The following is a 13,247-nucleotide window of genomic DNA, read 5'->3' on the forward strand; positions in this document are numbered from 1 at the left end:
AAGAGACTTAATCAACAAAAAGAAAAGACTAAAAAAAAGAAAAAATAACAGAAGAAAAAAACAAACAAAAACAAGAAGACAGACGAAGCCAAGAATTTAACCAGGCGTTGGAATCGAGAGACTTTTCTATATAACAAATCCATTACAGTCAGACAAGGAATGTAGTTATCCCCATTCTGTCCACTATAGGAGATGATGATTGATGATCATGAGACAATGTTACTGGTACACACAATGGCCCAATCAAGATTTACCACTGCTAACCTCATGCACAAAAACTGCGAGATCGCTAAACCCCCTGTGGACGTGTATTCTCTGCATCGCTCTTCCCATCTCACCTGACATGCACTCGCGCGCGAGAAAAAAAAAGAGTTGTAGTTGAAGAAACTGTGAATTTTTCCACCCTCCTTCTTTCTCTTATACCACTTCTTTTTCAACGCATGAAGTATGATGATCCTGTGTTGCTGTTTTGTTTACTTTGTTTGTTTCATGTACAAACGCTATTTTCTTGCCCCCGCCGTTTGTTCACAGCTGCCCCCCCCCCCCCCCCCCCCCCCCCCCCCGCCCCCCCTCTTTCTTTTTCTTCTTTTTGAGCATTGTGATTGGTTAAAGAGCAGAAGGCGCCTGGGCAGAATGGGGTTAATAATAGTTTATGCTGTTTTCTTGGCGATAGTTCTGAACTTATGGCAAAAGCACTGATTCTCCATCGCTAATAAACGGTTAGGATGAGGCGAGCAGCGCTAGCATGGTACTATGTTGTATACTGTATAATGCAAGCATTCTTGCAGACAATGTTCCACAGAAATCTAAATCGCAGTGTTTCATGGTCTTATCTTCACCCGTCTACTACCCTCACGTCCTTGGCACTCAATCAGCCCATCACATGTCGTTCCCCTGTGTCTCCCCGGCTCTGTTCAGAGTAAAAGACAAGGATGCATATTAGTATGGCAAAAACAACAAATGATAACATATTTAAAAGAAAAACGTTTCTTTATCTGCCACTCTTGATGGAAAGAAAATATTGGCATAAAAATGTTGTTTTATAAGATGTAAATGCAGTGATTTATTTAAATGTTGAAATAATCTAGTGTCTCTGGAGGAGGGGGAAAAAATGAAAAAATAAGATGACAACACTACATTTTGGGGCCTTTGTTTTTGAAGTATCATCAGGAGGCACTCTTTAAGGGTCCGATTGAGTGTGTGGCATGCAGGCCCAGTTTGAAGTGACAGGATTACTTTACTCTGCTAATGAACTTGGAAGCCTTAAATTGGTCAACTGGTTTGCAATAATTATTACACTGAAGTGGTGAGCGTTCCACTGCGAAGTAAATTGTATCTAATGTGACAGATTTATGCAGACTTGTTGAGCGAGTATATCTATAATAGAATTTACAATTTGATGTGGCTATGAAAACATACCGAAGATCATCCAACTTTGTTGTCAAGACTCTTTTCCCTGGAACATTTGTTGTGCTTTTTTTGTTTAAAAAATACAGTTGGTGTTCATTAAAGTGAAAATAAGTCTATAAAAGCGATGTGAAATTAGTACAGTTGATTTTATGAGTGATGTGTGAGTGAGTTTGTGTGTGTGTGCGCGGGTGCGTGTGCCTGCCTGCCTGGAAACAAATTTGATATGTAAAACAGTTCTTAAATCAAATTTACATTTTGTATGAACATACACTTAACTGCCAAGTTGACTGATCATAATAACAAATGGTGATAGCAAATCTGCAATAGAGATGAACACTGTATATAACTGAAACATACCTTATGAGAATAAAATAAAATGCTTACAAATCAATGTAGACGAGTATGGGGAGAAAATTCAAATGTTTGAATGTTATTCCTTAATGTTAATTTATGGCTAGTAATTCTGACATTAACAAGTGCTTTATGATTATGATACTATTTAAATTAGTCCTTATTTGTTTTTAAAATTGAATCATCTGAATTTTGCTCAACCTGTCCAAAGACTGACATTCATTATTTCTACCACTTAATACTGCACTGGGACAGGGCTGTTAAACATACCAGAATCCCTAGTCTTCTACATCTATGTAGACCTATAGGTAGTTGCATTGATGCTTTGCATTTTTAGACCACACACATGCCCATATTATGCAACATTTGCACTTGGCCTGCTTTGATTGATTGAAGAATGTATTTGAAGTTTGCATGGGGACATGTAGGCCTAGTACGCATCTATTTTTGAAATTACAATTTCTGTCTCCAGTCCACCATTTTTCAACCTTGCTTGGCACACATTTCCTCTCAGCAAATGAGAGGCAAGCAATTATTAATCTTTTTAGTTGCCATATATCTATGCTGCATGCTGTATGCTGCCACCTAGTTTCTAGCGCTCTCCTGGGCCTTTTGACATTCTTGATTGAACAAAACAATCGGCTACCGGCTAATAGGAATGTATCCTGTGCGGGACAAATCAATGCAGTTAAGCCTAAACTGGTTTGTGACAACTGAAAAGCTAATCACAACTTCAGGAGCGACTGAGGTGAGGAGCGACTGAGGACCGCTGTGGACTGTCTACCCTACCGTGAGGCAACAGAGTAAGCATGACCTCTAGCGGTACAAACGGTATTTTGAATAGGAGCCTGTGCCCTGTGTGTGTGTGTGTGTGTGTGTGTGTGTGTGTGTGTGTGTGTGTGTGTGTGTGTGTGTGTGTGTGTGTGTGTGTTCACGCGCGTGCTTGTGTGTGTGCTGTGCGCGTGACTTTAAAAACCTAGTTTGTCCTTTGAAGGATATCTTGCAGCCCAAATGCTCTGTCAAATTATTATTTCAATTTAAGATTACAGTCATTATTGATGTTATGCTATGTGTTCTCTGAATGAATCCATTGCAGTGTGCATTCATTTGTATTTAAATAGTCAAAGGGTTTTCGTTTTTTATTATTTCCTAAATTAGCCTACTTGTTCCAACATACAATGTCTCAAGCTTGAGATTTTTTTTCCTAAATTACTTAAACTAGCCCTTACCCGTTCAAAGATATGAGCTCCGAAATGATGTGCAGTGTGTGGGTTATGGGATGTGCACTGTGCACACAGTATATGAGGGATGGAAAGTAACTTTAACTGGTGCTTGCATGCTAATATGTAGGAGCATCAATGTAAGAAATACCCGTTCCATTTAACGGCTACAGAGATACTGTGTACCGATCTGCATGATTTTTGGACAACATCTGTAACAGGGCCAGAACCCCCCCCCCCCCCCCCCCGCCCGCCCGCCTGCACACACCCCCCCCCCCCCCCCCCCCCCCCCCCCCGTGTGTGTGTGTGTGTGTGTGTGTGTGTGTGGGTGGGTTTGTGTGTGATTGTGCATGGCCTGAACAACAGCGCCCCTCCCTTAACATGTGTGGTCACAAAAGGTACTGTAGGCTAAATAGATATAGATACACCATAAAAATGCTATTATACAGCATACGATTTGTGAAAGTGACAAAGGGGCTTCACAGTTATGTCAGGTGTGTTCATATGCTGATGGTGATGCGATTTCAGATCAATTGCTCCAGCCAGTGTGTGGGTTATGGGATGTGCACTGTGCACACAGTATATGAGGGATGGAAAGTAACTTTAACTGGTGCTTGCATGCTAATATGTAGGAGCATCAATGTAAGAAATACCCGTTCCATTTAACGGCTACAGAGATACTGTGTACCGATCTGCATGATTTTTGGACAACATCTGTAACAGGGCCAGAACCCCCCCCCCCCCCCCCCCGCCTGCCCGCCTGCACACACACACACTCCCCCCCCCCCCCCCCCCCCCCCCCCCGCCCGTGTGTGTGTGTGTGTGTGTGGGGGTTTGTGTGTGATTGTGCATGGCCTGAACAACAGCGCCCCTCCCTTAACATGTGTGGTCACAAAAGGTACTGTAGGCTAAATAGATATAGATACACCATAAAAATGCTATTATACAGCATACGATTTGTGAAAGTGACAAACGGGCTTCACAGTTATGTCAGGTGTGTTCATATGCTGATGGTGATGCGATTTCAGATCAATTGCTCCAGCCACCGAGGAGAAACGCTGTTTCATACAGACAGACAGACACTCACTCACTCACTCACTCAGACAGACATTCGCAAAATTATAGTATAGATGTCCAAAAACTTCTTAAAATAAATAAATCATTACATGATTATTCACATTTTTAGTTTACAAACCAATAGTTTTATGAAGTTTTAGTTGGCACAGCTAGCAAGATCCCTGAATGAGTTCTGAGTTCAGGGGGGGCTCTAGACAGTTTGGCCAACTGAGGCCCACTCAAGGGCAGATTGAAACTAAAATCTGCCTGAAATGTTTAATTACAGAGGCCGTCATGTTTGTATATTATCTCTGTTGGGACTGGAGTAAACCTCCAATGTACAAAACTGTTACTTTTCAGGAATCAAATGGAAAAAAATGCAAAAGTAGCAAATCGACAAGTTCGAAAGGTTTGTGGGTTTATGTGACCCAGCCTGTATATAAGTAATAGGGAAAGCACATATCCAGCTGATCTAAATAAATATAATCTAAAGGGCCCCAGCATGATCTATTTTGCAAACCATATAGGCTTATGAAAAGATCTAGCTATTTTCACGATAGTTTTCTTCTTTTCATTTCATGGGAGGAATTTCATGGGAGGAAACCAGTAGAATCATATCCTACTCCCACACTAAATAAAAATGACATTATTTGCATTCTTTGGCGAGGGGGAACCTCTTTCTTTGGTGCTGTATAACAGTGGTTCCCAAACCTTTTAGCTTGAGACCCAAAAGAAAAATGTGATGTCTCCTCGGGACCCAAACTAGTGGAAACAGCAGATCTACAAGGTCACACGCTTCACATCGCGTTGTGCGCTTGTAGATGTAGGAAACACAAAATTAAGGGATATTTACTTGTGACCCATACTGCCATACAAATGTGTCCATGACCCACAAATGGGTATACCGACCCAGTGTTTGGGAATTGGGAACCAGTTCTATAGAGGTGTCTAAACTAATACTCCGAAGAACCATGACTATATAGAACCAGTAGACAATCTCTAAAGAACCATCCTAGCAGCTGAAGAGCACTCCTTTGTGCAGCTGCCCTATAGAGAGCACCTCACTGCAAACACCTGCATATAAAAAACAATATTTTGATGTGTGAATGCCTGAATGGACAAAAAAGAAATAGTGGCAAAATAATCATCCAAGGCAGACCCATTTTAGTCGGAGGCCTTAGGGATTTTTCGTGCTAATCAGTCTAAAAGCACCACATTTTGCCCAGATGTATAGCCCAGGGCTTGCTCTAATGATTTAGCTAGGGTAACCGAGTCGGCGATCTTCGTGGTCGCCACAGCGGCCAAATCAAGTTGGGCTCCCATCGACTTTCTATACAGGAGGATTTTTTTTCTTCTTTTCTGGATATTTAAGTAGGATATGAGGGGTCTAACTAGGGGTTTGTCATGATGCTGAATCCATTGCAAGCATTTGTTTTACACAAAAAACATTCCTTGGGCTACAAATGGCCCCAGAAAACGCCTAAAAGAAATTGAAAAGTGATGACTCATCACTTTTCATCACTAAACCATCGTTTTCTGTGGCCATTTGTAGCCCAAGGAATGTTTTTTGTGCAAAACAAATGCTTGCAAAGGATTCAGCATCATGATAAACCACTAGTTAGACCCCTCACATCCTACTTAAATACCCATATTATGGGTATTTAAGGGTATGGGTATTTTCCTCCTGTATATAGAAAGTCGATGGGAGCCCAACTTGATTTGGCCGCTGTGGCGACCCCGAAGGTTGCCGACTCGGACGCCCTAGCTAAATCATTAGAGCATGCCCTGGGCTACATCTGTGCAAAAGTTTGCACTTTTAGACTGATTAGCACAAAATTACCATTCTATATCCCTGAGGCTCCCGACTATTTCAGGACCATGCATGCAGGCGCCCATGGACTCAGGATCCAGCCCTGAGTCTGCATCCAACTCCACCAGTTGCAGAGACAGCAACAACAGGATTTGGGTATTTTGTATAGTTGGCTTCCCATGAACAAAATGCTGGAATAACATTGTCTAGCATGGCTTGTCAAAGTCTTTCATGTCACACACAGACACAGATCTGCAGCTTGGCTTTCATTAGGCCAAGGGTCTTCAACGGGGGGTCCGGTACCCCTAGGGGGGGTCCTCAGAGTTACTACAGGGGGTCCTCCAAATCTTTGTGTGATAGAAACTTTTTTCTCCTTTTTTATATGCATGCACTTGAACCCTAGTGTCCATATCCTATAACTTTAGACAAAAATAGCAGATCTACAAGCTCACAACGCCTCGCAGCGCGAGGCGTTGTGAGCTTGTAGATCTGCGCCACTATTTTTGGGCAAAGAGGGGAAAAAAGAGAACACTAAGTACAGAGTGAAAGGTCAAGTTTATTATGTATTGACGATTCAAGTGGTTAAATATCTGAAAACACAAATTGACATGAATCCAAAATACACTGATGATTGTGCTGTCAATGGCCGGGTATTGGCAGGGAATTTGCAGGAACTGGATGATAGCTGCCCTCACATGTCTGATGATGAGGGGGTTCTAAGGGGTCCCCAGCAAATATTATAGAATAATAACCACTATAAACAACCTGTTTACTTCAGCTATTTGAAAATAGCCGATCTTCAAGCTTACAACACGTTGTGTCCTTGTAGATCTGATATTTTAAATATATTATATTATATTCTTTATTTTGTTATGTGACAAATGTGGAATATTTTGAAACATTTCAACAACACAAAGATCTTGCATGGCACAAATTGTTTTTGTGATGGGGGTCCGGGGCCAAAGATATAGTTGGTCAATTGAGGGTCTTCGTCTTCGACCTTGAGTTTGAGAACCACAACATATTTGTGTATAATTTTATTTAGGTCAACGGTTATACCCAGTGCTAACCTGTAGATGGCAGCAGTCTGAAATCTGCCACTAAAGGGAAGAGGAAGTGAAGAAGTGAACTTTTATTTATGTTGCTTCAAAAAATGCGGATCAGAAAATGACAGATGTAAGTGTGTAAGTATTCAGGATGATTAGCAGCCAGCAACTCGTTATCTTTACTCTTATCTGGTTTGACTCTCGGAAGCTTGAAGTGATCGCGACCTTACTCGTAGGATCTCTTACTATAGTTCTTATAAATTAGCTAAGGTAACATTAGCATTAGCAATAGGTTGAAGTACCACAGCTAGCTTTTCGGCTTAGGTTAGTCTAAGCTCGTTTACAAAGCACATGGGTTGGTGGAAATATCATTTAGAACGTCGTGCACAATTAGTTATTCTCTGCGTCTAATCAAACTAGTCAAAAGTGGAGGAATTGACTGAAAACATTCAATTTCAATGCAGACTGAGACATGAGAGCAATGGGGTGGGAGTCCAGAGTCCACTCACTGACTTCTGTCCTGTGCATATTTATATCTTGATGACTTGGTGAAGTAAAAGCAATACAGGACCAACTTATTTTTAGATTCGTGAAGGTCTCGCAGCCAGGCAACGATGCCATTTAATACTATATCGTATCAGCTCTCACAGTCCCAGACTCCCAACGCTGCCATTAGTCGGCTAACGGCTAAAAACCTAACATGACATAATGATGATTCTGCACATGAACCACCAGTGGTGGAAGTATACCTACTCAGGTTTGTTTGTAATTGAGTAAAAGGTAGAACTATACCACAATGCAGATAGACCTGTATTCAGTACCAAAAGTACTCAGTCACTGCACAATTAATATCCCTTTTCACAATCATACTTTAATTATGGATTAAAATGCATTTACATGTTTGCTTTTTAATGTAAACGTCGAGGCTAGTGATAACAATTTCTTGCAACTGGGTAGATTGGCCTATAATTAATACAGTGTTTTAAAGTTATGCATGTCATTTTGTATTTAAAGCAACAAATCTGCCAAATAATTCTGGTGGAGTTAAAAGCACAATATTTGCCTCTGAGGTGTAGTGGAGTAAAGTATCGAAAAGGCTGAGTAAAATTACCTAAAAATGTTACTCTCCACCACCCATTCCCTTTTTAGCAGTGGTTCTCAAAGTGGGGTCCAGGGACTCCCAGGGTTGCTGGCTGGGTGTTCTAAGCAGACCTGTAACGAAAGCTTTCTCTCTCCTTCATTTCAATATGGATATTTGATAGGTTGTTGCCATAGTTACCCACTGAATAGTATTGGTACTCCATATATGGAGCTATCTGACATATCTAACTCTATAAAGAGGTGGCCACAACACATAGACAACCAGTCACCTTTCTTTGGAGTAAGATTATAAGACCCTTACAGGTCTGTTACGCTGCTTTATAGACACAATGTCCATGTGTCAGTGTAACGTTCATAATGTTTTCTGTGTCTTCTACAGGTCCTCTGGCGTCTTCCAGTCTGTGACTGACTGACAGACAGATGCCTTCAGCATGATGCTGCACTGCAGTACCCTAGTCGTAGCTCTCCTTCTGTCTCAGGCCAGAGGGTTCCTCCATCCCTCGGAACCAGAAGGCGACGGCATCCCAGATGATTGGGTGTTGCTTCACGTGGTTCAGGGTCACATCGGCGCGGGCAACTTCAGCTACCTGCGCCTCAACCACGACGGCAGGATCATTCTGCACATGCGCAGCCTCAAGGGGGACGCAGACCTGTACGTGTCCGACAAGACCCTACGGCCCAGCTATGACACTTACAAGCTGCAGTCTGCCACCTGTGGCCCGGATGTGGTGGTGGTGCCCGGGGACTTTGTGAGACCCGTGGGCATCGGCATTTACGGCCACCCGTCGCATAAGGAGAGCGAGTTTGAAATGCGGGTGTTTTACGATCAGAAGGTAGCGCAGGACCCGTTTCATAAAGGAGTGTACCCGACGGAAGATGAGCAAGGGCGTCAGAAATTCCCTCAGTCGCCGGAGGAGGACTTTCAGGAAGAGGAATCCATCTTTTGGACTATTCTAATTGGACTTTTGAAAATTATACTTGAAATTTTGTTCTAATAATTTGTGTCCTTGTTGCCATGATAGTAAAAAACAAAATTAAGCATATTGTCTGGAGCAGAGTTATACATTTGTGGTATTAAAACTCTCTCCCAGCCATTTACAATAGGCTTGTGCGCCTATACTGCCAGGAATTTTATTAATTTCCAAGTTAGCTTTAATCTAACCCAACAGGGATCATATTGTTGAAGAATGTAGTACTAGTACTATCCACTAGAGTGTGCCCAACGATAATCTCCTAGAGTCTGGACTAGCGAGTGGACAGCAGTAGACCCATAATGGCGGCGCCCATTGGCGGCCATTATGTCTCCCGGTCCGCCTTACGGGAGCTATAAAACACGATCCGAACGTCGTGCGCACGCCATTTACACTCGTTTTTGCTCTTGAGTGACCAATCTGTCAGTCCAGCCATTTTTTTCCGAATGAAAATCGGTCTAAAAATGGTAAAGTTTGATAAGAAAAACGTCAACATTCAATGCTGTAAAAAGGCCCATTCTATGTTATGGCCGAACGACTTCCGGGTTACGTCATCGATGATGTCACTTCCTTCGAATATGTAACTTTAGACTAAAATTAAGCTAGAAAGGTCATTTATAGCTCAAAAAATGTCAAAAAAATACCAAAATGATCAGAAAATGATCCCCAAGGCGACGTTTGGCGATCTGGCTGCCTCACCCTCCTCAAAATGGCGATGGAAGGCGATTTGGCTGTGAACTAGTTAATTAGCAGCCAAAATATGGTCTCTATATTTTTTTTTAACTAGGACTGCACAATTATGACACATATTGTAACCATGATTATTAATCGCATTTGTGATGATTATTGCGCATTTTGCATATGGGTGACAAGAGGAAGTCTAAAGAGGAGGTTCATGGATGTATAGGTGGCAGATTGACACAGAAAACAGAAGTAGATGTTAACAAGTTATCCGCTGTGGCAATTCTGGCAAACCCCTGATGATGATAATAATAGAAATAGTCAAAAGGAGAAGAGCTTATGGGTGTCAAATGCCATTACCTAACATTATATTCTGATATGATATGACCTCTTATTGAACCTGATGGATGGAGAGAGTCAATGTTCTGGTTATTAACCATGCCATGTGTAAAGCCCATGATACACGTAGCAATTATTTCATCAATATCAACCAGCAACGACCAGAGACGTCATTTGGGTATGGCAGTTGCTTTACCTTTGCCAAAGGGGGGGAAAAATGTAATGTACTTCCTAAAATAAATTCATACCTGTTGATAAGGTATGGCAACATGACTGGTGTCTTGCACGTGTGAAGGCACTAAAAGATTAATCCAATGGCGCTGCCAATGGCCATACCCAATTGACGCCGCTGGTCGTTGCTGGTTGATATTGATGAAAAAATTGCTATGTGTATCAGGGGCTTAAGTCAGGACACGAGGGGAAAGTGCAACAGTTGACCTGATAACATGTTTTTGAATTAATTGCCATGTTTCATGATTATTGTGTCATTCATTGTGAAGTGTATGATTTGTGATTATTCTAGATTAATTGTGCAGTCCTATTTTGAACTGAAACAACCAGCAGGCATAAGATGTGGACATTTACTTGTTTGCTTAAAACCTTTCATTAACAAAGGTAAAATGTGTGTCAGTTTGTGCATAGAGACTACTATTTTGGCTGATACACTAATATCTGTGATATGATTGAATCAAACCACCTGTCTTAATGTTTCATATATATTTATCAAACAGACTACAGTACAAATTCTGACTAAATCTAGAATCAAAACCCAGCAATACAAAACTCTGGAGCAACTGCTGATACCCATTAAAAGTAGTACTTGTTCATGATACATAACTGGCTATAATGTACATGTTCAAGTACGTTCATTTGTTTGATTGCTGCAAAGGCATTGCTATTCTATTTTGAGAATAGAAACAATTTGTTTTGGTTTGGAAATGGGAAACCAATTGTACCTGTTGGACAAGCTATTGATTTTACATTTTCTTGGTGAGTTGGAGTTCAAGTGTGCATAAAATGACTCAACCAGTGAGCAGTAATGTTCAACAGTGCCTTCTGAATCAGTCATTTATTGGTTAAATGGCAATGCAATTTTGTGCATCAGGAGATGTATATTTAGTAAGATTTCTAAATAAAGCAATTGTCTTTGAACACACAAATCTACCTGTCAACTGTCTTGGGTGTGCTGTGCTCTGATTAGGTGAATATCTAAAATAATGGATAAATGGAGTGGCTAAGGCACTTAAGTTGCCACATTCTAAACCCTTTTGATCTTTGCCAGCTGTTTCGTGGTTTCCTCAAGATGTGCCCAATCCAGACCCATTCCCTGTGTTTAATTTGGGTTCCAATTTGTTCTTGTTGTGTGGGTTTTCCAGAGCTCTTCATTTGTGATAGTGTTGGGCCAGTAAATTCCCAGGATGTGTAACAGCAAATCCCCAGTTCAATTCCCAGGCCCGGCGGCCCTTCGGTCCGTATCACCCCCTGGCTCTTTCTCCCTGTATCACGTCTTTCTACACTGTGACTATCTAAAATGCAAGAAAAGCTCCTAATACGAATGACAATTTGGCATAAATGCAAACAAAAATATTGTCATTTCAACAGAAGAGCAAAATAAATGGGCCTATTTTCATGTCTGTTTATTGTGAAGAGCTTTATATTACAGTGCAAAAGAGCTTGGTTCACAATTGATCACAGGATGTGTCATTGTTGTGGTCATTACAGAGCTCATGGCTCTGGCTGTCAGCCAGTATTACAATTATTACAATTATAAACGATAAAAGATGCAATTGGAAATTTCGAGTGTGGTTGCTGACGGTTGCTGACTATATTCTACAGTAAGCTAACTGTCATGTGAAGCTCGACCAATTGATTCCCACTCCCGTTGATACCCTACTGATTCCTTATCCCTGCCATTTCCAATGGCAGCGGAAAAGTTATCCTAGAAGTCTATAAAGTTTCCCCAGGACTATAATGTGTTGCCCTGTTGGGCAACCACACTAACTAGAAATACTGTTCCTACGAAACAGTGTGGGCTCGCATGGAACACCATATGTTGGCACAAAGATCTACCCAACAGGCACTCCAAATACTCATATATGGGCATAACAAATATTTGTTATACTCTATTTCGGAGAACATACTACAATAGTTGGGTCAAAAATGGCAGTTCCGTGACCGTGGAGAGCGAAGGTCCGTTTCTCAATGGATTTGTCATCTAGAAGGGTTATTAAACAAATTTGGCCGGGGTGTATTTTTTAAAATGGCGGGGAAAATGTTTGACAGCTAGGGTAATTTTCAGTCTCATTCACTTGCTATAGGCCTACACTACACTATAAAGGAAAAATCGAACCTCTGTTCGAAGTGGAGCTGTGTGTGTGTGTGTGTGTGTGTGTGTGTGTGTGTGTGTGTGTGTGTGTGTGTGTGTGTATTGCAGTTGATGCTCAGGGCAGGCTAGATCATGTGTACCGATTTTTGTGACATTTGAAGAAAATATGTAGGAAAAGGAGCAAAAAGTGTGTTTTGGAGAAAATTCAAGATGGCGGAAAATCTATCCTGATGACTCCCAAAAAAATCTGCTTTAAGTGGGATGTGAGGGTTCTAACTAGGGGTTTTTAATTATTCTGAATCCATCGCAAGCATTTGTTTTACATGAAAAACGTTCCTTGGGCTAAAAACGGACCCCAAAAGACTGAAAATTGATGACTCATCACTAAACCATCGTTTTGTGGGGCCATTTCTTGCCCAAGGAATATTTTTCTAGCAGTAGTTTGTAACACATGAAATGTGTAGTGTTGCCAGTTTTTCCCCCATATTTTATATGAAATTGTTCTAAAATACAATACATAGACAAAACTAACCTTTGCGTAGCCAGGCTTACTCATCTGCAAAGAGAATACAGACAGGATATAGGCCTATCACATATTTCCATATAATTTGCTTGCAGTATTAAATAATTACTCATTTTGGTCAACGTTTTAAGATGTGCTTCAGCAAAACATTGATTGTTGTTGGTCCCATATATTTTTCCATTGGTGGCTGACTCCTTGTGTTTGTGGAATTGCATGACTTTGTTTTCAGACCCAGGCAGAGGCTGGCACTGGCAGGTGAGCAATATGTGAGGGAGAAAGATGTGCAGCTTTGTGAGTTCAGTAAAACTAATCTTATTTAGATAATGGGTTTTTATGTGTTATAGGTGAACCGTGAACTATGTTGCTTGCTATGTAGGCTGGTGGAGATTCTTAGTTGTATGGCGAGCGCCCTC

At 41.2% G+C, this 13,247-nt stretch overlaps 1 protein-coding gene across 2 annotated transcripts; it reads left to right on the top strand.

The window, feature by feature from the left end:
• The first annotated feature begins 6,953 nt into the window (after nt 1-6,953).
• Nucleotides 6,954-11,086, top strand: cUnh6orf120 (chromosome Un C6orf120 homolog). Of its 2 annotated transcripts, none has more exons than XM_080721487.1 (2): nt 6,954-7,031; nt 8,374-11,086. In XM_080721487.1, exon 2 carries the CDS (start codon nt 8,426-8,428, stop codon nt 8,987-8,989), a length of 564 nt encoding a protein of 187 aa, XP_080577613.1. In that variant the 5' UTR covers nt 6,954-7,031; nt 8,374-8,425; the 3' UTR covers nt 8,990-11,086. The 2 variants fall into 2 exon arrangements, with proteins under 2 accessions (XP_080577613.1, XP_080577614.1); XM_080721488.1 differs by having other exon boundaries at nt 6,963-7,023.
• The last annotated feature ends 2,161 nt before the right edge of the window (nt 11,087-13,247 follow it).

Source organism: Nannobrachium achirus, assembly GCF_963921795.1.
Source record: "Nannobrachium achirus genome assembly, chromosome: 3".
NCBI lineage: Eukaryota > Metazoa > Chordata > Actinopteri > Myctophiformes > Myctophidae > Nannobrachium > Nannobrachium achirus.

Excerpts from the sequence above, each read along its gene's own strand:
- cUnh6orf120 (XM_080721487.1), top strand. The coding sequence starts at position 8,426 with ATGATGCTGCACTGCAGTACCCTAGTCGTAGCTCTCCTTCTGTCTCAG.